Here is a 27,919-nt window from a genome sequence, read left to right as displayed (position 1 = left end):
GAATATAATAAAGGGACATGCAGGCCAGTCTGAACACTTTAATGTGGACAGCGGTGAGCACTAATCTCTAGGTAGCACACATCAAATCAAACCCAACCCATAGAGAAAAACAAGTCCATGAAACATGATCTGAATGAAGCCGTGGAACCAAATAGATCACAGATACATCACAGATTATGGAGTGTACAAAAACATTATGTATCAGGATAATTGTCTAATTGGAAACTCTGGGTCTGCATAGATGGGACCAAATGAAAACAGTCTCACTAGTCTATGTACTGGGTCAAAGGTCAATTATTGATCTTACAGACAACTTTTCACCTTCCGGATGTTGAGCACACATAACCAAAGTGCCCCCATGTCAGCAGAGGTCTACAGAGAGCAGCATGTGGTTGTAAGAGACTAGAGTCAGAGACCAGGCACCGTCAGTATTGGTAATGTAGTCGAGTGATACGAGGTGAGCTGTTTAACAGTCCTTGTGCTAAATACCTCACTTACCACAAAAGAGAAACGCACGGCCCTGGAAATATGGCTTCAGTGTGCAGAGAGATGACACTGGATATTAGAAAGCCATAAAGTATGATCTGGGCCAATGACATTCCTAACAAATATAAATGAAATTAATGGATTTAAAAAACGGTTCCTTTAACAGATCACCGGACATTTACAAGAGTGGAAGGGAAGGAGAAGGTGGTAAAGAGAGTTGATATGGCTGGTATCTACATGCAATGGCTTTCACATGCCATCCAACCTGAAATAAAAAGGCATTACAAGTGCTTAGCCCGAAACTCTGTCCGTGTATCACCGGCATTGTTAGAGCAGGCTCACATGATGGACTGGCAAATATATATTCTGAAGGCAAATGGCTCTACTAAGGTTTGTCTATTTCTTAATCACTTATAAGGGTTTTCTTTAAGGCCACATGGCTGCTAAAAGAACTGCCAGAACACCCTGATAAAGAGAGGGACAGCCGCAGCTACAGCAAGCGGTTACACTGCCTCATATGGGCCAGAGGTAATTAGTATACATTTGGTCCCCCTATTCTCTCAGCAGACTTTATAGGGTGTTAAACCATTTGTAATGGAGATGGCCTGAATTCCAAACAAATTACACAGACTCTGGTACAAATAATCTACTCAAAGGCTTTAGGAGGGCTGAGTCAAAGAGCCGTTTCCAGCAATGATTGCTCAATGGCCTTACAGCCGCCATGCACATACAGCAATGTCCCCTACTCCCTTTACAATGCATTCCAAGGCAGATCATGGTAGTCATATAAAACAACCTGAAAAATAAGAGAAGAAATGAAAAGGGGGGAAAAGTGTGGAAGAAATGAAAGGGGAAGAGGGCAGAGGAGTTCACATAGCTGATCACCTATAACATCGAGCAGTTAACAGATAATATTTTTTCCTTATTATTTTTTTCTTTTATATACAAACAAACCATAACCACAAAATCTTGATTGTGCACAGTGTTTGCTTTCTCCATACATATATTTTCAAGGTTTAAAACTCATTGAGGTGGAACAGAAGAGAAGGAGTGTGTTGGGAGGAGGGATGAAGGGAATGACAAAGTGATTGGAATAAAAAAAAAAGGTAAGACTAATTGTAACAGTGGGGTAGATGGACGGAGAGAGCAAAACCTTAGTCACTTTAACGATGAATACATAATCAAGAAGTCGATCCAAACAGAAATAATGGAATGGTGGTAAGAGAAAGAAAGCGGGACAAAGAGAGGGGGAAGTTGACGGTGGATGGCGAGGGGGAAATCAGTCTTTCCAGTCTTTCTTGATGGTGAGGTTCCACTCCCAGGAGAGAAGGTCGTTCTTGTCGTCGTCAGTGAACTTGGACTTGATGGCGTAGGTGCCGCGGGCCAGCATGCCTTTGGGTGCCTCCTCCAGAGGGGTGAGGAAATCGTACTCCTGGGTTGGTCTGGGCCCATAGCTGCCCACCATGTAATCCGACTTGTCAACTACACATGAGAGAAGGAGAGTGTAAGAATATAATCTGGTAGATCACAACTCCTAAAAGATGTAGCACACATCAAGATTTAGCAAAAGCGCAGATTTCACAACAGAAGAAAGGCTACCTCATATTTTACCGCTTGTTACTGAAGACATGTGCTAAATATTTAGGCCAGTAGAGAAACATAACTAGACATTCATTGACCATGGCCAAAGTAAACAACTCCTCCACAAACCTAAACATACCTGCAGCTATTACCATTCAACAGGAAAGAAGACCACTTGGGGCCTGGGAGAGCCAGGGTAATTTTAAATCCACGGCATGGAATTATTAACGCATTGGCGGCTGCTATTATATGACAGTCACATGCAAAAAACGCCAGAGAGGAGGCGTAGACAAGACAGAAGAGACGATGCAATATTAAGCCAGCCTTACTCCTCACTCCTTTCCTGGATGTTTGCTGGATGTACTTCAGGCCCGAAACGATTTCCCTGTTGACCTGCAAAAGACAACACACGTCACATCCTGTTGAAAACAGTTTCCCATAACAAAGATTGATCATTGCAGCTGGAATAACATCTCCATCTCTACAACAGCCTGAGATACACAAACAGAGGAGTCATGGTTCTGACAAAGACCAGGCTCTCGCACCTTGAAGCTGATCTTTATCCTGTACTCCACTCCTTCCTTCAGCACAAACGACTGCTTCTTATAGGACTCCAGGTCTCCTGGCAGGGCAAAGTAATAGAGCGGGAAAAGGCAAGTCAAGCAAGTGTGAGGACTGCTGGGAGATGCAACCTGGGCTAAGTTTGGAAAAATTTCCAAACATTTTTACCTAGTCTACATAAAAAGAAAAAAACGAACAAATAGTGATTTTATAGTTTAGCTTCACCAATGTGAGAGAAATTACATTTTCAAAGACAGAACTGGGACGGTATTTTCATGTTTTCCAGTACCCTGTAGTAAAGAAACTGGCCACCAGGTGGCGAGCACAACTCTACTGCTCTCTGCCTGTTTCCCTGGCTGTAGTTCAGAATGAGGACCATGGGAGGGCAGGAGTGCCTCATTAACCCACTTACACAAGAATCATGTCATTACTAATTGGCCAACTAACGACCCAGCGGGTCATTTGGTCTATAGTTGCAAACAGAGATGAGAGTGATTACTGTTCATAATTAATGTTGCTATGAGGTCATTCCTCTAGTAAGTCTGCTGTACCAAAAAAGACAAGCCCTTACATGAGGGCTTTCACTCCCGTGCATTCATGTGGAAAATATTACAGGTGCCAACTATCAAAGGTCTCTTTTTACACTAAAATCTGCTCTAGCCTTTCAGTTTTGTCTGGAGTCCAAGCTCAGACAGACCCACAGGTTCATTTTCGGATGCTGGAGAGAAACATGCCTGCTAAATACCAGTGCAACTACCATGCTGCTCTACTCACCCAGCAGGTCAAGGGTCAGGGCATTGGGTGCCGTCTCGCACATCAGGGTCAGTCGCGTCACCTGGACGTTGGCAACGCCAGGATCTAATGAGACACAAATGGCATAGAACATAATTGAAGGGTTGATTTACAAAGCACTAGATCGATTTTTTGGGGGAAAAATCATTATCATAAGTTCAGCATTCAGTAGCACATAAGTGTAGAGGATCCAATTTGAAAAACTGTTACTTTATTGGGCATTGGCTACATGGACAAGACTCATTGCTAATTTTGTTATTTCCGTAGGATTTGTTGACGATAAGAAATGCATTAAAAAACACCAGCCATATCCAAGTATGCTTTAAAAATAACTCTAATTTCAGTGTCCCCCCCCAAATGGTGGATCATAAAACTCACTGATCAATTATAAAGCGGTTTGATAAAGATACAGTAGGTTTACATGGAGGCTGCAACTTGATTACTCTGTGAAGCTGGACTGAAGTGGTTGGACTTTTTGGTTTATGTGTAAGAAAATCACTGACCGACGGTTTGCAATAACACGTGCTTAGTCTGATTGAATCAATGTGCTTTTTATCATTATCCCTTGAAGCTTTTAATTCCAATGACAAATGTCTAAGCACGGAAAAAGACATTCCTCTTCTACCATCAACACACCTTTTGGGTTATTACACAATGAAGTGTATATATTTTGGTGGCTGTAAATATATCACTGTTGGCAAGAAAATGTTAAACATTCAGTTCCTCGCCTTTGGAGTGACAGTTGTGCCCGCACTTCTAGGATTAAATCCCATCGAACCTTTCTCTCCTGTTGTCTCCCTCTCTACTTCCCCACTGTTTGAATAAAACTATACAAAAACAATAAAAGGTGAGTGGACTGCCCACTCTCCTTTAAGAAAACATCTCAATGACTTATGATTATGCTTTGCAGGAAAAATATATATGCAACCCAAAGCAACAAGTCCACAACATCAAAGCCATCTGACAACAGACAGTCCAGTCTACAGATCTCTGTGGGAAATGAGTGGACTGCCATGAGTCTTGATAGCACAGCTCTAACAAAACCCCCTGGCAGTGGCTTGACCTCTTTTCCAGCTCCCACACAGTTTGATGTGGGTGTCAGGCTCTGACCTGCCATCAACAAAGGCAGATGCCCGGGGGCTATGGTCTCTGTCTGAGGAGGCATGACTGTCATTAGGTTGCTAGAGCACAAGGACAGGGTCAACACAGCCAGTCTGATGATATTCAACAGGGTTCCTAGTAGATTTTATCTTTCAAAATCCTATACTTTTTCCAGACTTTCATTTCTTGGCTCCATTTAACGATTGTGTTCAATATGATGTAAAATGATAGTGATTGGATAATATGACTGTCAACAAGGTCATATCACCCTATTACTGAAGATTATTCTACACAAAAGCAATTATTATGACGCTGGATGCAATAACTACATAAAATGTGTGGTCATATGTATTTTGGAACTGAATTTTTTTCCCAAACTTTTCCACGCATTTAGTGTACTTTCCAAACCTTTCAAGACCTATACAGGAAACCTGATCTAACTGTTTTGTCCACCAGTTACAGTGGCAGGTTCAATCATCTATGTGTTGAAGAGAACTGGACCTCCAAATGATTGTTGTTTACCTACCAAAGTGGCTGGCAGAGCAGAGAATCTTAGCAGCCACAGAAACAAAAGTTACAAGCATTTGGCTAATCGCTGGCATTAATATCCCACTTTGGTACACATACACACACTATACTTTCAAAGTCATAATATAAAATGCCTACTGTGTGGTGGAAGAGTAAAACAAGTAGAGGAGAGATAAAAGTAAGCCTACGGTTTTGTAACAGATCAGCGTATTGGTGAAAGAAATGAAAAGATAATGTGTGATTGTGTGCATATCTGTAAGTGTGGATAGTGAATAGCTGAGGATATATGCGCGGATTTAAATGAGACAATGAGACAGACAAGCATTACTTCATGTGTATGTGGGGGGTGTGTGGCTCCATCCATACCACTAATTACTAACCTGTGACCACATCAGTACTGCCCAGTAAGGCCTCCTTGTACTTGCGCAGGCTCTCGTCATCCTTGTCCAGCTCCTGGATCTCCTGTAAGCTCTTCTGGGCTGGGGCTTTGTAGTTGACCCCACCTTCGCTCTCGTCGTTGGCTGCTGCAATGGCTGCCAGCTGCTCTGGAGTAGGATCCTGCTCTGCCATGGTCTGCTGCTCACAGTGAGGAAGAGGCCAAAGAGAGTAAGAGAAAGACGGGAAACGGGAGCGTGCGGGGGCGAGAGATGGAAGATAAATAAGGGAATGAAAGGGGTAAAGCGGAGAGAAATAAAGAGGAGTGATTAGTAAGGATTGAAAGATGGCAGAAGTCCACACAGCAAATCACTTCCCATTATGTTCTTTACTGTGCTTTAATTAAATCTGATCTATGGTGCAGGGCAGCACCTGGTTATTAGACGTCCAGCTGCTTGATGATTATTATGGATTTACATACTTATCCAGAGGGAAACCTCAATGAACTTTCTGCTGTCTCAATGCCTCAGTGTATGCTAACACACACACACACACATGCAGGCACAGACATACAGACCAATACAGACATGATATGCTGGCTCTCACAGTCTAGTCTAGGCTTTGGAGACAGTTTCTATGGAGGCCACACAGCAGAGACAGACAAAATGGGGCAACACTAGAGCTGCAACGATTAATCGATTAATCGATTAGTTGTCAACTATTAAATTAATCGCCAACTATTTTGATAATCGATTAATCGGTTTGAGTAATTTTTTAAGAAAAATAAGTCAAAATTCTCTGATTCCAGCTTCTTAAATGTGAATATTTTCTGGTTTCTTTACTCCTCTATGACAGTAAACTGAATAACTTTGGGTTGTGGACAAAACAAGACATTTGAGGACGGCATCTTGGGCTTTGAGAAACACTGATTGACATTTTTCACCATTTTCTGACATTTTATAGACCAAACAACTAATCGATTAATCGAGACAATAATCGACAGATTAATCGACAATGAAAATAATCGTTAGTTGCAGCCCTAGGCAACACCATGCATGTGAACTGCGAGAGTGAGCCGTGGAGGAAGGTCTAACTGCAGATAATTATCTGAGCTCCAAACTTTACTCTCCTTCTCCGTCTCTCCTTCCTCCCTACCTCTATTGTTTCTGCACCACCAGGGACTGCTGTCAGGCTTCAGTTTTAAGCCAACAGGAAAACAGCTGTGCTAATATGGCTATCTGCACCCAGCTGCACTGTATTACCAGTCGCTACCGATTAGGACTGAGGAAGCTGATGCTACGCAGGAAACGGACAGGATGACATTAGGCGATCATCTTCCTCAATGTCTGAGAACACAGACGGATTGAGAGGAGGGTTACAAAACTTAATCATGAATTGTTCTCATAAAATACTGTGGAAAAACAGCCATTTATAAATAACATCTGGTACACACATGCATGGGCAAAGCTCATATAAAGCTGATGAACACCTGCAAAAGCCAAGAGGCAGCTGGATGGCTGTGCTCTCGTTACACTGGCTCTGTGTGGTCCACTCTCCGTCTGCCTTTATCTCTCTTCTTGTTCTGCCTGCAGAGTGACTTCTCCTTATGTAAACTACACACTGCAACACTGTAAGCTAAAACACACTCTGAAGTCTTCATTGCAGTTGAGCTACCTAAAATAATTATTTTGTGCCTGTCAATACAAGTGTTGTTAGTCTGTCTTACGTAAGCAAAAATCAATAGGAGTCATAAATTTCTTTAAAAGGAGAAGTGATACTAGTGGTGAGAATAATCAGGAAATAAAACAGCATTTATGGGATGAGTTAAATTTTGATTTGTTCAATTCAAAATGGAAATATAATATGAAATTATTTTGCCAATGACAGAACATTTCTCTCAATTAATAGGCAACTAGGCTCTCAAACCGCTCATCCCAAATGTTTTCAACATGTAAATTTCGAAGGAAATCTACTTCCTGATTTTAAGTGAACCCAACCCAGCCATACCGTCAAACTGCCCTAACTTCACTTTTGTTGAAGAACCTAGACAGACCTTTACAGGAACACAGCAGAACAAAGCTAGACTGGGGATGATGTGATCAAGTCTGTGCACAGGAAACCACATACACAACAATGAGACAGGAAACCTATAGGCCAGGCAAGGCTACATCACACATTATGTAGGCCTATATGGGCAGAGTTAGGCTCAACGTGGCACAACAATTGTTTCCTCATAAAAATCTACTTATAATCCCTTCATATTTGTTAGCTACAAATATCCTAGTAGTGCAAATTAGGGTTGCAAAGGGGTGGAAAATTTCCGGTAAATTTCCGGAAAGTTTCCGGTAAATTTCCATGGGAAGTTAAGCTGGGGAATTTTGGAAATATTCCAAATTGGAAACTTTCCATGGGAATTATGGGAATTTATGGGAATTTATGGGAATTAATGGGAATTTATGGGAATTAACTGGGAATTAACTGGGAATTGAGGGTAATTTAATGGAAAGGTATCATATCCAAGCATAAATATTTGTTTTGTTATAAGCAGACATCCGTCCAAAATAATACAATTAAAACAGATTTATTTGTAAGTAGAACTTTATCAAGTGTTAAATATTTTATTGAACAATCAATTCTTTCATTGAAGAACAAAAACATGAATGTTGAGTTAAATATTACTCATCCCCCCGACCCAACCCATTCAAAAATTAACAAAAATGCACAGGAATGCACAGTGCATGTAGGGGGCGTGGTCTCAATAGCCCTGCAGTAAGCAGTGTGCTATGTGTGCATGTGATTGAGGAATAGCATAGATATTCAACTGTACTTGCATGATATCTGGTTGTTTTAGTCAGGATTATGCTAAAATATATTTTCCCCAACTATATTTAAGTTCCCTGTTAAGAGCATACCTTCAATTTAGTAAATTCCTGGTTTATTCCCGTTTATTCCCATAAATTCCCGTTAATTCCCATAAATTCCCGTTAATTCCCATGGAAAGTTTCCAACTTTGAAAATTCCTGGAATTTTGCAACCCTAGTGCAAATCAATGTTAACGTGAGTGATATATGTCACAATAAAACAGGCTAGGCAAGCTGAGAAGCACTGTAGAAGATAAATGTTTTAGGGAAAGGTTAACATAACCGACAAATGCAAACTCACAGGCCTACTACTAGATGGGAGAAATAGACTGATAACTACTGATACATCGTAAGGGAGGCTTCAGATATTGAACACAGATGTTACTATCCCACTATCACAACTCACTGTAAATCACAACTCAACACACTATCAGCAATCATTGCAACACAGTAAATCACACCACTGCAAACAGAAATTCAAGGCAACTCTCAACCCACATGTCCCTTGCCTTCAGCTTCAACAAACCACACACAAACTGGTTTGACACTCTGTCCAACCTTTTTCTCTGTTGTATTGTGCCTTGCATATACAGTTGGGCATTAGCCAGGCAGGAACTGAGAGCACAGCACCATTTTTCCAAACGGAGCCTCTGCACTCCCATAAAAGCAGAAATTCCTTTTCTGCCAATAGTGTGTTTTGGCAGGTCAGCTGTGAGTGAATGTCTCTGGTCGGCGAGAACGAGTGAGGGGCTCCCCACTGGAGTGAGAGGGGAAAACAGGACCAGATAACTAGGGTTGGGCATCATTTGGATTTTAACGATTCTGATTCTGCTTATTGATTCCGGTTCTTAACGATTCTCGATTACGATTCTTTGAGGGGCAGGGTCAAAACAGGTCACATGCTTATTTCACAGGAAAAATTTTTAATATGACTTTACACAAGTCATATTCAGAAACTTCTAACTTGTACGCACATTTAAAAAAATAATAAAGACCCGGGTATTTTTCAAAGTCTTTGTAAGAGTCACAGTTCTCACTCTGACTCCGGTATGGCCGGTATGAAGAAAGGTATGTATGTTGTCTGTCTCTGGAGCTGTATGTGCGTGTGTACAGTTCAATCCTACCGCACTTGAAGTAGGTGTGGAATATGTGTTCCTTAGTTCACAGTCTTCTTACTGCAGACAACAGGTTCTGTATCTTGTGGGCTGGGCTCGCCATCCAGTGCTGGATCAGTTCAGAGAGCTAATAATTTAGTAAAACTTGATTGCAGCTAGCGGACTTCTAGATCGCTAACTCTTTCAGCATAACTCAATGGAGTTGAACATAGCGAAAATTAGCATCACGGCTAGTGGACTTTTAGATCACTAACGCTTTTAGCATAACTAAACTAATCTGCATAACTAAGAAACAGGAAACTTCTTCTTCTTCTTCGTTGGTTTTACTGGCGAACTACAAACCAAAGGTGCATGCCGCCACCACGGAAACTGAAATTAGCGCGAGTGAAATTTGTTTAGGAACCGATAAGCAGAATCGAAATTAAAATGATTCCTTTGGAACCGGAATTTTGGAACCGGTTCTAATTTGGAACCGGTTCTCGATGCCCAACCCTATAGATAACACAAACTTGCCCTCATATCATTTTTCCAGTGTCCATTAAGTATTCTTTCTTTCTCTATTCTGGTCCTTGTGGTACGAGCCCTCTCCCATCCTAAGGTGCAGTGTGGAAAGGACGATGAGGTGGAGTGACAGAGCGGCACTGTGACATATAAGAGGGACATTTACTTTGGGAAGAGTGCTGTGACTCTGTGCTGCTGCTTTCATACAAACACGCAAACTAATATGGCTACAGCTGGTGTAGATAGAGCATCTAGTAGGCTTATGCTACATTTCAGCTACATCAAGTACAAAAAGATAGGACTTGGAGACAGAGTGGATAATAGTAACTTCATGAGAACTTGGATGATAAGCTACATTACTATAACAAAAAATGCAAAAAATCATTTCAGTGATGATTGTGATTGCCAGGTTGCAAAACTACAATGGATTGCATAAAGCAATCTTGAATGTAGCTAAAAGAACTAACACAGTGTTTGTATGATGGTCCATCATATAGGCTAGCTATATCCACTGCTTAGCATAGTGCAGCTTCCCTGCACCAATCTTCCACTGACAATGTCATCACGCTTATCAACACGACCAATGGTGGACTTGACTGTGCATTAGCAATTTAAGTACAAGCTGTTTATACGTGGCATATTCATTGTCTGCACATTGCCACATCACTCAGAAATGCCATCTTAACCAAGCATGAAATTGCTGATCAGGTAAATTAAAGGCCCGTGGGCTCAATAAAATAGATTAGTTTTAACAATATCAACATTACCACCTTCATAATAATACATTCTTTCTCTGGCTGACTCTGCACAAACACAGGCTGCGACTAACTCACCACATACTAAGCTGACAGAAATAGGCCTAGCCATTGTTTGCTCCTGATGACTGCCAGGAGGACAACACCGAGGTCATGAGATCATGACAAGACTGGACCTTCTGTTGAACCTCTCAACCTCTGTATCCTAACCTTTACCTGCACAGTGTTGCATATAACTAGCTCCTATGGGAGGATAATCTGTTCGTTTGATAGGGCTCAGCAGCACAGCTTTACAAACACACTAGGCTTGGGAGCAGCTGAGACTTGAGATTAGGCCCGTTCCTTAGCAACACCGCTAGAGCAGTAAGATTATGGAAGGTAGGATTATGACTAATGAGGCGTCTGGGGACAGCAGAGGAAAGTGTTTGGAAATGTGATTGGTGACATATCAAGAGGATACTCCTGACAAAAGTCATTAGTGTCTTTGAGACGTTTAAAGATTATTCATTGTCAAGTTCAGCGAGGACCTGGGAAGCCTCCTGAGACATACAGTAAGCCTTCTTGGAGTGGAGGGGGTTGGACAGGTGGTGAACAGGGGGACTGCTCCTTAAGGACAGTTTGTAAAAGAGACAACCCATCTGCATACATGTTGAATCTGTCTTAAACTCATAAATCCACATAGATACATAGCTGTAGACCTACATTCTCTCATCTGACCTCTGTCTTGTAGCCTACTGTTGGTCATACACTGTAGGCTACAGGCCAGGCTCTCACAGGGAGGAATACATAGGGAGGAACAAAAAACAACACGGCACAGGGTCAAGCAATAGCAACAAGTAGCCTAGTTTGTGTGTTACGTTGTCATCCAATACTGCAAATCTTGGCCAGTAGCCCTCCTCAGCAGCGACACAGCTCACAATCCAGCAAGGAAATGGATCATATTTTTCCCATAACACAAGACGGAATATGGCAGCAGCCAGGAGTAGAAAAAGATGATAATAGAGGCTTTGTACTTGCATCAGAAATCTCAAGTAACCAAGCTGGCGCCATCTTGAATGTCCATGGGAGAACTTATCATGTGCAAATAATTGATAAATATATAACAACCGGGCTACAACAAGAGAGATACCTGAAAAGATACAATTTCGTTTGTGGACATACAATAAAATTATAGCTAAAGTGAAAGGTCTCATATGGTAGATTTTGTGACACAGTAAACTATTTTGCATTTTGCCTTTTAACCCTCATCCCTGCACCACAGCACTATGGGCTGTAGCCTGATTAGTCTCAGCTCAGTTAACTATTCAGCAGACTAACTTAGCGAACTAACATATGGACCTCCAATATGGCCGCCAGAGGGCGAGTTGTGTCACCTGAGTCACCTTAACTGAGAAATGGTGAACTGTAACTCTCACAACTCCTGATTAACACCCTGAGCCACTGTTACTAGGAACGTAGCACATATTAACTCAGAGACAATGGACATGCGGATTAGATTAATGTTGCTTTGCTAAAAACCCTGACTGAATTGGCAACTGTTGTGAAGCGCCATTTAGCTCTTGGCTTCACCTCCCTACTGAGATGTCACTCACAGATCTATGGCTGCTTTGATCCTCTCTGGTCTCTGTCGGTCTCTCTCATGCAACACTCAGTGAGAGTGCCTGAACCTTTGCATTTGTCCCTTTTCTCCACTGGATTCCCTCTTTGATGTGTCCTTGTGATGTTGCTTATAGAGCTGGGCGATATGAATTGTCTGGCTTAAGCTGTGTGGAAATTGGGTTAGTACATTCCCTGGCAATGTACCAACCCAGCAAATGTACCAACTCAGAAATAATTTGGTGCAACCCTGTACATCTATAGAAAACGCTCTGCATTTGATTGTATCTCCATCCTTTACAAAATATTTTTCATGCAAAGCTTGTATACAACTTGATCCAAATCCAGCTAGCTTTCCAATATCATCTGACTTGAATCCAAACTGCCAAGCAGCTCCAGTAGACAATTTTTCTTCATTCAGTACTTAGTTCTGTGGTTCCTGATTATTGAAAGTGTGCGTAATGCAGAATTGTTGAAGGAGTAGCCTAGTTATACGCACATCACGTAGGTGCAAGGCTATCAGAAGAACTGTGTCAATGAATAAAAGGAGTAACGCCTGCACACTTGCACACTGGTTTTGAGATCCTCCTTGGATCTTCGTCAGGTCAAAAAACTTTTTTGACCTGACGAAGATCCAAGGAGGATCGAAACGTTGTCACCAGTAAACTTTTGTGGCATGGAGCAAGTGTGCAGGCGTTACTCCTTGTATTCATTAATGCAGAATTGTGTCATGAAATCAGAGCAAAATTTAAATTTATGTACTTTGCAACATTTCTGTTTACTCTCAACTCCCTGTCAAGCCTACAAATGGCTTTTTTGGAGATATTTTAACTCAGTTTGGACTTGCCGTTTCAACCAACAGCAGACTCAGGATCCCATTGTCTGCGGGTCCAAGTACTATAGGTATGTAAGAGACAAATTATATAGCCTATAGGTCCAAAATTGCAGAACTTATCCTTTAACAGAAAAGGAACATAGATGACTGAATGTGATACCTTGAACTTTTTCAAATACCTTTTAATCTGAGCACTACTAGCTGAGTTCAAGAGTGCTCTGCAGTAGCAGGCTGCCATTAGACCTGCTTCTCTGTCTAGAGATGACTGCAAGCTTCCTTCTTCTAGTGAGAGCTTGATGACTCATATCCTTTAGAGCGCTAAAACCATAATCTGCCATGTTGAAGCTCAGGTCATCCTCTTAACTTTACCTATGAGGCTTTTTCAACCTGATCAAGTTTCAGGGATATTAACTTTCTATAAATTAAAGGGACAACACTGGCTTGATGTAATATCAGCAGACAGACCCATGCTGGGTCCAAGTAAGCTGAGGACGCAGCATTAACACATACCAGTGGTTTGAGGAAGTGTTGCACCAGGAACTCCTGTGCAGAGCTGATGCAATGCAGAGGAACTCAAACCCCACAGAAACAGGGAAGGGAGTATAGAGACGAACTAAACAGAAAAAGAAAATAAATGAGACTGAGAAAACTGGAGTAAGAGAGGGATATAGAGACAGGGAGACAGAGAGAGAGAGAGAGAGAGAAAGGCGGCTCCAAGAGAAAAAAGAAACAAAACACGATTCTATCCCAGGAAAGACCAGAACAAATAGGAAGCATTAAAAATAGCTGGTGAGAAATCCCTGTGTGTAGCAGCAGGAAGCCGGGAGTGAATGGTAGAGCCAAGGTGCCAGCTGAAAGGTCAGGGCTTCTTCCCCTGCTCTGTGCGGGTTTCAGTGACATGCCCAGATTCTGTCTGCCTCCCCTGGCAACAGCCCCGGTAGAGGTGGTGGACACCGGGCAATGCAGGATTACAGCTGTATAATGGTTCCGTTCAATGATGCCACCAAACTGATAGCATACAACGGCCGGTATGAGCGTGTTACATGTGAATTCAAAAGGTCCAGCACCCGAGCTTTAGGCCTAAAAATCGCTGGCAAAAATGAAAGCACATGCTTATTTTAAACCTCATAGCTAAGGACTACCAAAATATCTGTAAGAGGAGGCGCTTATGAAGGCCGCCGTTCCCCGAGGGGCGACTGTTGTTCCGGCTGAGGAGGACTGCACAATGTGAAGGAACAGCAAAGAAAGGCTAATCATTACTAGCCAACACTGGTCTGTGTGTGGGGCGGCTGGCTAGCCTCCCTGTAGCTATTCCCCCCGTGAGCCTGAGCTAAAACAGAAGGGGGCCGCTCCATGGCAGGCTTGGAGAGGTCAACAAAACAGACCGAGCCAGAGACAGATAGGGTTGGCTCGCACAGAAAAGGAGTTATCCGTACTCCTGTGTATTGTCAGTGGTAAAGTACTGAGATTCTTCATTAAAAGTCTCCACGCATCTATCATGTCCCCCTCTCTCCTATAAATCTCATTCGCTTCCATTCTTGCACTCATACCTTCACTTCAAATCTTAGCTCTTGTCTTCTTTAAAAAAATATATATAATGCCTTTTCTGCTTGGCTCTTATTTCTTTAATTGTGCATTCTAACTACACACCAGTATGTGTAACATTTTATAGTCTGTGGCTTTGACCCTTGCACTCCTCACTATCGGTTGCTTGTAATGTTGGCAAAGATGATGGAGGAATTTAAATTTATTGTACCAATGCACTCTGTCGGCTGAATGGCTACAATAAGACCATAAAACCTTGGTGATTTCTAGACCTACTTCGTTCCTGAGACAGCCAAGACAGCCCACTCAAATCAATCAGCTCAAATCACAGAGATAGAAACTGCAAAATGAGACACATGGCTCCTGTTGCAAAGCTGCCATTTCATAGCTACGCATCTTGAAATGCTGGAGCAAATGTAGAGATCATGATAAAAAAAAAAGTAGGCTACTTCCTTAAAGTTGTCTATTTTCCGAAGGGGGAAGAAAGATCCTCCAGGTCATTCATCACACACAGGAAGCAAAGGGAGGCTTCGCAGACAGGCTCTCACAGGGAGGAATACATACACTGGTACTGAAACATTTCTCAAATATTAATCCAAGCGCATATATATCAGAGAGAGGCTAAGTAAAAGTGACTGTCACATCAAGCATCTTTGATCTCAGTGCCGACCTGTCTCTACTTCAAATGTTGAAAAGAGTGAATTTGTCTGAGATTCGGTCGGAGCCATCCGGTCTACCGTTACAGTACATTTCAAATCTCGAACAGACCTTTGAGATCCAGGAAGTGACAGAAAAATGTCTTATCCCACATGACAGACTCTTGTCATACATTTACTGAAGTTGGTATAAGTGCCGAACTGTTGATTTTTATCCATAGGTCAACACATACAGGTACTGTGTGGATATAAATAAACAATACTTAATCAATTCCGCGGATGCCTTGACATTACCTGACGGTCAAGACTCGCAGCACAGATCACGGAGATCAACTCCCGGTAGTTAACGGCTAACGATAGCTGCTACACACTTCATAACTTTGCAACTACTAACAGGCTAGTAACGTTAGGTGAATAGTTTGATACACCAATTCAACCACTACCGCAATACAATAAAGATAGTCTAAAAGATACAACAACCATCGCTGTTGGAAGTTGTTCGTCGGTTTTCTAACAAGTTGCTGTGGCACCTTTTACAAAACGGATGCACGCCTAGGTGGCAAGGTTAGTTCATATCTACCTTCTCAACTATTGCAATTTGTCCACCAAACTGTCCTACGAAGCCGTAAAAGCTCTGAGATGTATGCTATCCAATCAAAAAGTATTATTTGAAGAGTTTATGAACTGTTTTATCATCTCTTACCGTTGCTGCTGGTGCTGGGATATGCGCCTCTGAATAGCGGTGAGAGGGAGTAAAGCGGCAGCGAAATCTGAGTAAAGCTACCAAGAATAGCGGAGCCAACTTCCTGTACACTGCTTTCAAAATAAAAGTGTTTATATGGCTTTTTACATGAGATGAATGGGGAATTTCAAGTACTAGAAGAGATACTTGCCCTTATTACCACGCAAATTGTTCTTATATGATGATAGATTGGTATTTTCATCTTTTAATACATACATGATAATACATGTTTCATGTAATATCATTTGGCAGCAAAACATCCAAACCTACTTCCATCAATCAGATTTCTGGGGATAAATGGAGCAATAAGTGATGACCGACAAAATATTTTTATTTGGTTGATATGATCGATGAAACCCATTATATTGTAAGTGCTACCATATATGGCTGAAATTGCACTTCCTGCACTGTTCAAGACACAAAAGCACAATTCAAACCAAATTAAGTGAAGGTATTACCCAATTCAGGAAAAGAAATACAAGAATTAAAGTGTTCCAACAATGTCAAAATTGTTATTCTTGAACCATATTTTGTGTGAACTTATATTGCACTGCCAATGTACATACATTTAAAATGGAAAGTATTCAAAGCAAATGTCACATCCTGCTATCCAGGAGTATTGATAGAGTACAAAGTATGTGAATTTAAAGCTTTTACCAGGTCAAAAGGGGTCAAAGGGCTCCAAAAGGTCACCAAAATGTAACGGTGGCCTACATAACATTATTTGCAAGATAAAAATGTGATTCACGCTTTAATTTTGAAGAAACAATTCCTAAACCGGAAACTGCGTTCGTTTGAAGTATTGGTAACTGCACAGAATTTGAGTTGGGTTGGTTGGGTTCCGTAAAGTCACAACACGCTTCCGGGAAAAATGACGCGTACGACACTCGTGGGCATGGGGGCGCAGTCCATGCATGGTGGACTACAGGTGGGCACTGCTCACACTGCCGTTGACCCTCACATTAGCATGAGCTGTGATCTACACGTTTTAAAATGATCGATTAGTCAAAGTTTTAGCACTCTCTCCTATCTGAAATCCTCACTCAGGTGCTTCTGTGGCAGCCTATGAGCGACAACAGAAGGGCATTATTCACTACTGAGACAGCGAAGGAGGTATGCAGTGAATCCGTTGATTGATTTATGTTGCACGCAAGTATTTAGAACAAAAACATTTCCAAATATTTGATGTTCAAACTTAGTTGAATAGTCTTGTTACAGACTAGGAGGACATCTAGTGGTCAAACTGGGGTACTACATTTTCTTCTACATAATGTGTAGCGCTATTGTCTATGGCACTACTCAACTATTTAATAGCTAGTGAGCTCAGGATATTTCCGTCTTTAACCAATAATAGCTTCTAACTTATGTACAACTCACTCTGAGGTAATTCCTTAATACATTTCATTAACAATCAGGTGCTGTCTTTCTCTCCTTTATGTGTAGGCTGACAAATCACCCTATTTTTCAGCAACACCCTGCCACCAACACAATTACCCAAAATTACACCTAAAGGCCTACGACCGATTTCTATGGGAAGCACTTAACATGAATAGGTTCTAATAAGACAATTCTATTGGAAGCCACACACCTATGAATATTTGAATTATCAGCACCTTCAGTCCAAGAAAAAAAAAAAAATCCAAAACCCATAGGTCAAACCATAATCCTTACCCATAGACTCACTGCTTAAGATCCCATCAGTACATTTGCCCCTCAACTACTGTACACAACATATAAATGACAAATAGGAAGAGACATCATATGGTTAATATGCACTGCAGGTTTTATTACACTGAACTACAGGGAAAAGGAATAGACAACAGGGAAAACCCAATTCCCGTCAACCTACAGTCAAAACCATTTTTCCTCAAAAAGAAAAAAAAAAAAAAAAAAATACTGGTAAAAAACACTTCGGAGAATTTAAAAGAAGAGATTGGTACATGAATTTCAATCACATTAGAAGACATCCAAGTGTAAAATATCCTGCACATTTCAATTCTGTAACAACTGCAACTGCCCTTCTGTGCAGACAGGAGGGGAAGACAACCAGGAAGACTGGCTTCGGTTCTTAGCTGGTGTCCATCTGAGGAGACAAAACAAAGACATCGTAATCAGACGGCTGCCAACATTAAAAGCTTAATTGATAACAGATAACGTGCTATTGACTGCTGAACTTACCCTGGCATTGTAGGCGTCTAACTGGGCATCTAGCTCCTCTGCAGAGAGCTGCTGCTTGCTGCCCGCCCCGCGGCCGCCACCACCTCGCCCCCGGCCTCTGGCTCCGCCCGCCCCGCGGCCCCCGCGTCCTCTCTGCATGCCTCCGAAGCCACTGACGCGATTTCTGTTCATGCCTCCACCGCCTCTGTTCAGGCTGAAACAAGAGTGTCCATCACACATTCTGTCCACAACATTAACTGTGTGTGAAGTTCAAGATGGCTGCACTCACTTACCCCTGCATAGGTCGCCTTTGTGTGTCGATCTGTGAGGTGACGAGCTGTATGTTCATGGGGCGTCCTGAAAAGATAAATTGTTGTCATTAACCCACAAACTTGGGGAGGAGGGTTCAAAGCAAGCAGATGTGTCAAAATTATGCTTTGGACATACCATCAAGTGGGATACCATTATACTGTTTCATGGCCTTGAGAGCATCTGCTCTCCTTTCGAAGTGGACATCTGCGGTGCCCAAACTCCTTCCAGACCGGTCGTAATGAACTGCAGCCTTCTTCAGAGTCCCAAATTCAGCAAAAAGTTCCTGAAAAGGAAGAAAACGATGAGCTGTCTCACTTTGCTGCAACCTCTCCACTCTGTTATTATGCCAGCCCAATGGCAACATGCTCATCTCAGGTCATTGCCAACACCTGGTGATATGAATTGGTAAGTACCTGAATGTCTGCGTCTGAGACACCAAAGTCGAGATTGGAGACAAGGAGCTTCCCTCCAGTTTCCACACCAGCTCCGCCGCCGCCCCCGGCGCTGGCATTGAAGCCATTGTCGAACATGTCATGCTGCCACTTATCCGGAAGCTGCTTAGGCTGCAACAGATGAAAGAGAACGCACCTGCTGACTTCAGGATCCCCTGCCTCTGTCAATCACAGAGTCCACACGGCTGGGTGTTGGGGCAAGCAGGGGCTCCACTTCCAACAGGGCCAGGGTGCTCAGCTCCCCCATGAAGGTCCCCAAAGTTCCCTGCCCACCCCATCACTACAAGCAAGTAAATCAGTTCAGACAGAAAAGGAAATTGAACACACGGGACAAGCATCTAAAAACTATTCCAGCACAAACTTTTGTCAAGGGGTTTGAATTGTGTTCTGCGCTATACATAATTTAAAATGTAATTAAAACATTTAAGGTGGTTAAGCTTAGTGACATCTGCTGAGACTTGATATAGCCATTTAATATTGACTTTAAAGCCACTGTACACAGCTGATCCACATTTACTTGTTATTGCCCGCAAAATCCCCACAATCTCTATACTAAACCCTAAACATCTGAGCCCACCCCGGCTAGCTACCAATATTGCCCACTGTTCTCTTGCCATCTGCGCCTCCACCAAGGCTCTCCAGACGGCCATCTCGAGGGGAAATGATCCTCAGGTGCACAGGTCGCTCTCTGAAGCAGCGGTGCCTCCGGCGTTGCGTGAGGTTCCTGGCCCGCCCAAGAGTTCTTTACAAGCCAAGAAAAGGCTTGCATGGAAGAAGTGTCCATGAGATTGGGATGGAGCAGAAATGCAACTAGAAAGGCCAACTATCCATTCTATGCAATGGTGGTTATCTGAGCGTCCATTTTGAAACCACGCCATTTTGATTGGGGCTTGGGTGTCTAGTTACTCATTCACACTTAAGAGTGAAGGTATGCCTTAAAAGAACACTATCAGGGGGGTTAAAGTCCACTGCTCCATCCACAAATAATAGCCACACTGGTTGAAAGCCACCGAGATGGCATTGTTGTGTAAACCCGCCAGCCACTCCCAAACAAAGGCCGCCAAGCCACAGCACCGGGACAGCACGCGATGGATCAGAACTACGCTCCCAAAAGTGATGGAAAAATCTTCACTTGCAGATGTATTTGTCGATGAGGTGGTTTCCTTTCGCCATCATTTCAACACTGAGGTGGAAAGCACTGCTATTGACCGATGACTACCACTAATTTGATGGTTTGTGGATGCTGGATTCAAAATGGCGCTGCCAAGGCCTTGAAGATTAAAACAGACGATCCAACTTTAGCTAGTTAGCCAACATGGCTAGCGCACTAGCTCACTCCAACAGCCTCTTCTTCAAAAATGGTGCAACACATATGGGTTGGGAGAAAGGACACACTATGTATACAACTTCCATTAATGCTTAACCGCAAATTAGAGAGCTCTCCTCTTTGAGGAAAACTCGACGGTTAGCCATATATTTGACTAGCTGGCTAGCTAGAGGGTAGCTAGCAAGCCTATTGAAGATTAGAAGGATGTCACCCAGGCATTTTCAGGTTGCCACGGGTTTTTCCTTTTTCTGCTCATTCCTCTAACTTTCTCATACCCTGCTGTAAGGCGTCGGTCTGCCTCTACCGCGACTCAGGTTCTGTCGGCTCCTCATGGGGCCGGATCCGCCGCCTCGGCCTCCAAATCCTCCCCCGGTGCCTCCAAGACGCCCAACACCACCTCCTCGGCCCCCGCCTGAGCCTCCGCGGCCACGGCCTCTTCCACCACGGCCTCCACCTCTCTGCTGCCTGTTCTGTTTGATAATGTCGTCTAGAGACATATCCATTTTATCGGTCATTATGCTGCTCCAATAATGCTAAACTTTAAACGAAATATAAAAAATACACCCTAGCCTGGATTGGTCCCACTCACTGCCCTTCTAAATCGCGAAGGTCTGCCTCGACGGAAAAACACAATGAACTAGTCAGCAGGATATAGGGAAAACAACTCGTACGTACTGTACGTAAGTATGACGACATCCCGCAGTGGTCCGTGGCTCCACCTCTAAGTAATATCCTACTTGATCTGTTTACATATCTGTGGACCTTCAGTTTGCTCCCATCCACCATACCAACTCCTTTTAATATGAAGGCCCTTTTTCTTAAAACACTGGATTTCTGAACATCATTTCATCATTACAATTTTTTTTTTTTCAAAACACAGACAATGAGGTGATGGTAAAATGCATGTTTCGTAAATGTACAGTGGCATTCAGCAGTGTCTATGGATGTGTCCACAGTGACATTCAGTCTGGTCAATGTCTATGCAAGATCAATGCAAGTAGGAATATTGTAAAAGTCTTTTATTCAATGTTTTGTTTCAAGGCTGGGGAGTCAATCAAGGGCAGCATACTTGGGGAGGTCTCTACTTAAAGTCCATTTCAGGGCGAGAGGAATTCATATTAAAAATATTGGCGTTCTACATTGCATTTGGCTTCCAAAACTTGCCCATAAAGTGTGATTTCAATATGACCATTCCAACACTTCTACAACTCATCTATCAAACTATCTTTCAAAAAACAAACAAACAAAAAAATAGAAGTCAGCCCTTCAGCATTCTCCTCCAAGGTCATATTAGTAGATTTGTAAAGAAACAGGGTTTGTATTTAAGACTGCAGTCTTTTGTGTCCTGTGGAGGGTGTTTGTGAACAGTTTGTACCTCAGCATCAGATGTCAGCAAATTTTGATGAAAGTTTGCATTAGTCCCGTTCAAATAAAAAATAATGTATCTGAAGAATTCATGACTTGGAAAAAAAAACATGGACCAAAAGAGGGGAGAATTTCTGTTCCTTGAAATCCCAGTTCTTTCCTTCTTAATCGGATGGGGAGAAAAAAGGAGTGGGGAAGAGAGAGAGGGAGAGGTAGAGAGAGAGAAGGAGGGGAGGTTGCTATGGTCCAGAGTTTAGAAAGGAAATTGGCATTCTGAGCTAGACTGGCCAAGAGGGCTGACTTGCTGGCTGACAGAGGGCTGATGGAGGAAAAGTTCCCAAGGATAATGGGTGGAGAAAAAAAAGCTGCTGGACCATCATGAGAAAGACTAGGACTTCTTGGAGTCTTGTGTGTTGCGTTTCTTGAGGTCACTCAGGTCCACTGGTGTGAAAGCTGCAAGAGCAGACAGAAAAAAAAAACTGTTATTTATCCTGTGCCTGATCAATACTAATCCTTTGGTCACAAATACGCCATAATCCACTTCAGGCACTTACAATGTAGGTTAGGATTTGGGTTCTTTTCCACATATTCCTGTGGTCCACGGTCGTTGCGTTCACTGTTTTGCGTTGATCTGATGTCTCTGAGCACACACTGCCAGGCTATGAGAGAGCAAAGGCAACAATGCTTTTGGTTACATTCAAAAAGTCTCATCCTGAACTGGGAATTGTGCTGAGGCTTGTTTGTAAGGACATTAGACAGGCAGGTTGGGGTAGATGGACAAAATAATTTGCATAAAAGCAAGTCTCCAAAAGAGTGTTTTAAGAAGTGATTTAAGTGATACTGATTTGATACTATACAGACAGTATAATTATAGTATAGACTGAAATACAGGCTGGCGCAGATTGAAGGTTCAACTGTACCGTACTGTCCTTTGTTCTACTACAGTCGGCCCATGGTCTTCTCCTATGCACCTGTCTATCTACAGGTGTGCAAAGGTTCTGCTCCTCAACTGTACTGTAGGAGGGCATACTTACTATCATGGATAAAGCGCACATTTTCCTCATGTGCTGGAGTGAAGAGCTCCCCACTGTTAGTAGGAGACCGGGGGCTTGAGGTCCGCTTGTAACTGTTCACCATCCTGGGAGCAGATGAGCTTTACAAACATGAAAATAACAAAGATTAGTAGCTTATAGATAGATAGATAGAATACAGACAAATTAATTTACAGCATATATATGTATATATAGCATGTGCAAAATATGTGTCAGATCCATGTCTACACAAGGCAATGTGTCTAGATGTGCAGATGTGCATTCAAAAAACTATTCAACTATGTAATGTTCAGTAGCATACTTGGATATATGGCAGTCAAATCAACAGAAAGAATTCAAAGTGTATCAATGCCATTTTTTTCTGTGCAGGTAGCCAGGGCTATACAATATAGACAAATTATCATATGGCAATTATTTTGATTGATACTACAGTTGTGACAAGGCTTGTGATATAAAGCTCTAGATCTAAGTTTTATTTCAGTGTAGGGAGATAAAACAAAGGCCCTGCACTGAACAAAAAATATAAAAAGCCAAAATGACATTTTTTTTTTTAAATGAGAGCACAATTGTTTGGTTGGCAACAGTTTCAGTAGTTCTGCAAAGGTAGATTGTAGGAATATATTTCCTTAGGAACTCCCGCTGATTTCCTCAATTGGTCTAGAGTTTCTGGACCTGAGGGGGATATTTCTGCTAGGAAACGTTGCATTACCACTACTGCACACACTGACTGTTATGAAAATGCTCATATCGCAACCTTTGCAATATCTGTATTGTATTATTCAATGTTGCAATACATTGATGAGTTTGTGATATTGTTCACTAATTTTGTGCACAATACTGTCTACTGAGTACTTTCTCTGACATTGAGAATTTTGGAGAAGAAAGTTTTGAAGGAAAATATTCTTCTGAAAATATTCTGCAGACTATAGTAAGAGTCTTAGTAATACGATAAAATTGGATTCTCTCATATTATTTGTCATGTAATTAATGGATAAGTATCAATTCAGCATCATCACATAGCATTATGCTGGTATTTGTTTCTTGGCATCAGTAGTGTTCAATTAATTGATTACCACCTGGTCAATATCTACATTCAGTATTGATGCACTGCTACGAAGTAAGATATTTTTCTTTAAAGGAATAGTTCACCCAAAAATGAAAATTCAGTCATTATCTACTCACCCTCATGCCAGTTGAAACATAGGTGAAGTTTGTTAGTCCATAAAACACACCCGGAGATTGCTAGCACAACTTCGTAGCAGCGTTCTCAAAAAAAACTGAAGTCTTTGGTGACAGATCTTCAGAGTTCCGAAAGAGTGTAGTGAAGATTTGTGCTAAATAATGGCATCAATATCGGTCTTTTCCACTAACTGTGAGATTGTTAGATTCAGGAGATTTGGATTATGCTGCAAGAGCTGTATGGAGTAATTTTATGGATATTTTCTGTTCTTTTTCTCTTTCCGGAACTCTAAAGATCGGTCCCCGCAGACTTCGTTTTTTTCCGAGAACGCTGCTACGAAGTTGTGCTGTCAAGCGCCGGGTGTGTTTTATGGACTAACAAACTTCACCTGTGTTTCAACTTGCATGAGGGTGAGTAGATAATGACTGAATTTTTGTTTTTGGGTGAACTATAAGTTTAATAGTCACATCTGTAGTCTATAGACTTAGATTGTGCAGCTTTATGAACAATAAGCTGTCAAAATCCCAGTTATCTGACACAACAGGCTGCCTACACAAAAATACCACTGCAAGTTCTTCATATTGAGTACTTGCCAATAGCAAGACTGATCTAAGTACTATAACTGATATTCTGGCAGTGCCTTAGGACATAATGAAAAAGGGAGTCTGTGTACAATCTATCACAAAAAGGCCATTTAATACAATGGATCATTACAGCAGCCTCAAAATTGCCTTGTACTATTTCTGGCCTCCTCTAATACCACGTTTCAGTACTTTTGCCTAACATTGGCCCAATATGTGACATAGGTATCTGCATCAACACCTATAACCTGTAAAGGTTTCAGACCTGGTCATTCTGTTTGCAGTCTGCACTCGCTCTTCGCTCCTCTATGGTGAATGGATAGGATCTGAAGAATACAAAGGTTCCAATATCTTCTGTTGAATTCTAGCGATGGACAACAAAGTGACAGCATTAGTAGGCTAATATCCCCACAAGATCAAAGCGGTCAGTTTATGAATGATATAACACAGAATTAGACTAAGATTACAGATAACTATGAGGAGAGTCAACAACTCACAAATCTGGTTAGCTAGCTAGCAGTGTTCAATTTACTACTTGCTAGGTAACGTAGGCTACTTAACCGTAACTGCAAAGCACCCACTTATGATAAGGGGTTAGTAGTACCACAAGGATTGGCGGCTAGCTAGATAATTATAATCTGTTGCGAACGTTTTGTTATAAGGAATACAACACATATGAACAGTGAATGTTGACGTTAGCTAACCAATAGGGCTTTTGTTTACGTTTGAGCTAACACTGGTATGCTACCGAGCCAACCAAAATTGTGGCTAGGTTAGTCAAACTGTGATGTACAAGAAGATAGTATGTATGTTTGTAAAAAGTCTTTATTTCTGCTTGTTTGACATTCCTGTCCCAGTATATTATGGTTCAGGTGACGGCTATAACCTGGCTGACACAATACTGTTAAGTAGTTAGCCAGCTAGCTAGCGACTCATACGATTAGATTGTCTTATCCTAGCTAAAAGCACTAACATGTAACGTAACTAGCGTTAGCGTCGCTAGTCCCAGGTAGTTAGAAAGTAGCTAACCTTAATTATAAGATCTATACAATAGCGTCATAATTTTAAGATATTCCACAAACCTTTTCTTTGATCTTTTCTTTCGCTTTCTTTATTCAGACAGTGTGTACGCTGTTAGGCCTGGCTAAAACGTTGCCAATGCCAACCAATCATTTCCGGGCAAAATACACGGAAGTGAAACTACTCAACTACAAACTTCCCTGATTCTAGATAATACTTACGTGCTCAACTAAGGACCTTTAAAATAATAAATAATAGGCTAACCAATATAAATATTGTCCAACAGAACATACTGGAAATCAGTTACAGAATTAAAATCTTGATTATTTATTGGTGCTGAATAGTATGTTCGAGGTAACGTTAATGATCTTACTACTGGGACCTAACAGATCTGTTCCAAACTCTCAGACAATGCCCGAGTCATTTACTGGTTGTTTTACATAACTTTCAAAACATTTTTTTTCCACCAAAACTTTGTTGCCCTTATCAGTTCTATCTTTTACTTCCAAATACCATATGGACACTTATTTTTATATCCTACACCAAAACTCTGATCTTCTCTACAATAATGCCATCGTCGAGGGGGGAACCAGGACAGGTGTCTCAGCTTAAAGGGGCTAAATGATCAGTTAGGGGGCAGTTGACTTATTTTCATAAGTCATAAAAGGGGCAGATGATGTAAATCCCGCCCCAGGAATACAGCAGCCCTGGTATCATAATTAAGTATTTCCACTGTTGTCACCTACTATTGTCACCTATTGTCACTATATTTAAAAAAAATTCTCCCATTATAAATATAGTTTCTATATCATAACAGGCTATTTTGTTTTGTTTTGATATTTTATGGTATTTGGTTTGTGTAATAAAAATTATAAAAGTGCAGAGTATCAAAATTTCCAAATGGAGCAACACTTAATCAATCCATCAATCAATCAATCAACACTTAATCAAGTCTTTGTATCTATAATATATAATAATGGACAGTAATGCTTGTGTTGAAAAGCTACAGCTCTACTTGAATTGATGATGGCATATGGTGAAATTGCAGGTGTGTAGTGTCCAGTCTGTGTAATACACTATTCCTTATTCTTTAACAGATTACACCACAACAGCTTGGTTGTTTTTATAAAACGTGGCTTTATTTACGAAAACATGTACAAAAATAATTATTGAATTTATAAGACTTTCATTGCTGACATTCATATTGTTTCAGCATACTGTTTTCTAATACAGAAAATAATAACAGCAATACTTGAGAGGCAAAATGGCAGCGTAGCAGTAGAAGTGCATGTATAGCAATAACTTGATGTTTTTATTGATTTCTGGCCTATCAATGAAGTATTAATTTGGATGTTCCTCTCTCTGCCCAGCAGTAAGGACACATAACTCTTCTTATAAGACATGAACGATCCAGCCCAAATTCAAGGTTTTAGATTCAATAATTGACAATAATATGGAAACAGAGGGTCTCAAAGTGCAACCAGCATACTTGCAAATGATTGCTTCACAACACAACACAATTGATAAAATGCTTAAACTGAAAAGCTCATAAGGACAGAAATTAATCTCATTTTGCTTCAGCAGGGAATAGATATTAAGACCTGCACCATGGATTAATTATAAAGATGAAACTTCCAGACACAATGGCACAGTGTTGTGTTGTGCAACATGAGCTGAGAGTGAAAATAAAGAGCTGTTATGGTGAATAGCACATAATGGCAGTAAGATAATGTCACAAAAAAACCAAAGTACCAAATGAAAAAAAATTAAGCAAAGCCCCAGAAAGAGAAAAGCAGCTTAACAATGTATATCTTAAAAGTCTTATGCAAAAAAAATATATATATAAATAAAGCAATTTGTGTCACTCGTATGAAAATAATAAACAGAACCACCTTCTTCTTTCACAGGAGCGGTGGCATGGTCCAAGCCCCGGCTATGCTTTTCCACCCTTGCACATGTTTGTTTGGTATCGTATGCCGTTTGTGTTGTATATTGCTTTCCATTCCCAAAATGGCTGTTCACTCTGTCCCTTCTCGCTGATCCCCCCCCAGGTCCATTTGGTGCATAATCACACACAGCCAGTCTCAAACAGTTTGGCCAGCTCTTGGCAGTCGGGGTCGATGAGGTCTGCAGGCTTCTCTCCGCTCTCATTCTCTGCCTCTGTACTGGCTCCCATGGACAGCAGGTACCTGGGTAGGGCAAGAAGGAGAGTACTATTAACCCACTGGGAGATTCACAAAAATCTATAAAAAAAAAAGTCATAGTTTATGGTGCAACTGATGTCTTTTATCCTCGACATTGGATCTGTTGCATAAGACTTTGAGCAAAGTATTTTTTAATGTTTCACTCTCTCGACTTCATGACCTCAGAATTATAGGGTTCCATATGATTTAATTTTGGTCTAAGATGAATTATTCAGATAATCTAGCTGTATAAATGTGTC

General features: G+C 41.4%; 3 protein-coding genes across 5 annotated transcripts; all 3 read right to left on the bottom strand.

The window, feature by feature from the left end:
- Window positions 1-23: 23 nt before the first annotated feature.
- LOC139655919 (rho GDP-dissociation inhibitor 1-like) lies at window positions 24-16,046 on the bottom strand. Of its 2 annotated transcripts, none has more exons than XM_071533339.1 (6): window positions 15,992-16,046; window positions 5,430-5,625; window positions 3,403-3,486; window positions 2,613-2,689; window positions 2,397-2,460; window positions 24-1,968 (listed from the first exon to the last, which is right to left on the bottom strand). In XM_071533339.1, exons 2-6 carry the CDS (start codon window positions 5,617-5,619, stop codon window positions 1,766-1,768), a joined length of 618 nt encoding a protein of 205 aa, XP_071389440.1. In that variant the 5' UTR covers window positions 5,620-5,625; window positions 15,992-16,046; the 3' UTR covers window positions 24-1,765. The 2 variants fall into 2 exon arrangements, with proteins under 2 accessions (XP_071389440.1, XP_071389439.1); XM_071533338.1 differs by lacking the exon at window positions 15,992-16,046 and adding an exon at window positions 11,184-11,204.
- A 1,749-nt stretch (window positions 16,047-17,795) lies between these two features.
- LOC139655917 (THO complex subunit 4-like) lies at window positions 17,796-20,910 on the bottom strand. The gene is made up of 6 exons (XM_071533334.1): window positions 20,554-20,910; window positions 18,913-19,062; window positions 18,635-18,782; window positions 18,481-18,544; window positions 18,209-18,401; window positions 17,796-18,113 (listed from the first exon to the last, which is right to left on the bottom strand). Exons 1-6 carry the CDS (start codon window positions 20,791-20,793, stop codon window positions 18,099-18,101), a joined length of 810 nt encoding a protein of 269 aa, XP_071389435.1. The 5' UTR covers window positions 20,794-20,910; the 3' UTR covers window positions 17,796-18,098.
- A 380-nt stretch (window positions 20,911-21,290) lies between these two features.
- Window positions 21,291-25,626, bottom strand: LOC139655938 (mapk-regulated corepressor-interacting protein 1). 2 transcript variants are annotated; one of them, XM_071533361.1, is made up of 5 exons: window positions 25,539-25,626; window positions 24,722-24,820; window positions 22,678-22,796; window positions 22,198-22,302; window positions 21,291-22,096 (listed from the first exon to the last, which is right to left on the bottom strand). In XM_071533361.1, the coding sequence occupies exons 2-5, from the start codon at window positions 24,727-24,729 to the stop codon at window positions 22,032-22,034; spliced, it is 297 nt and encodes a 98-aa protein (XP_071389462.1). In that variant the 5' UTR covers window positions 24,730-24,820; window positions 25,539-25,626; the 3' UTR covers window positions 21,291-22,031. The 2 variants fall into 2 exon arrangements, with proteins under 2 accessions (XP_071389462.1, XP_071389463.1); XM_071533362.1 differs by having other exon boundaries at window positions 24,722-24,782; window positions 25,539-25,604.
- Between the last annotated feature and the right edge of the window lie 2,293 nt (window positions 25,627-27,919).

This window comes from Centroberyx affinis, unplaced genomic scaffold, assembly GCF_046629955.1.
Source record: "Centroberyx affinis isolate AG114_WGS23_722 - 3 ecotype Tasmania unplaced genomic scaffold, CSIRO-AGI_Caff_v1 ptg002360l_1, whole genome shotgun sequence".
Taxonomy (NCBI): domain Eukaryota; kingdom Metazoa; phylum Chordata; class Actinopteri; order Beryciformes; family Berycidae; genus Centroberyx; species Centroberyx affinis.
This window is presented reverse-complemented; position numbering and strand designations above follow the sequence as displayed.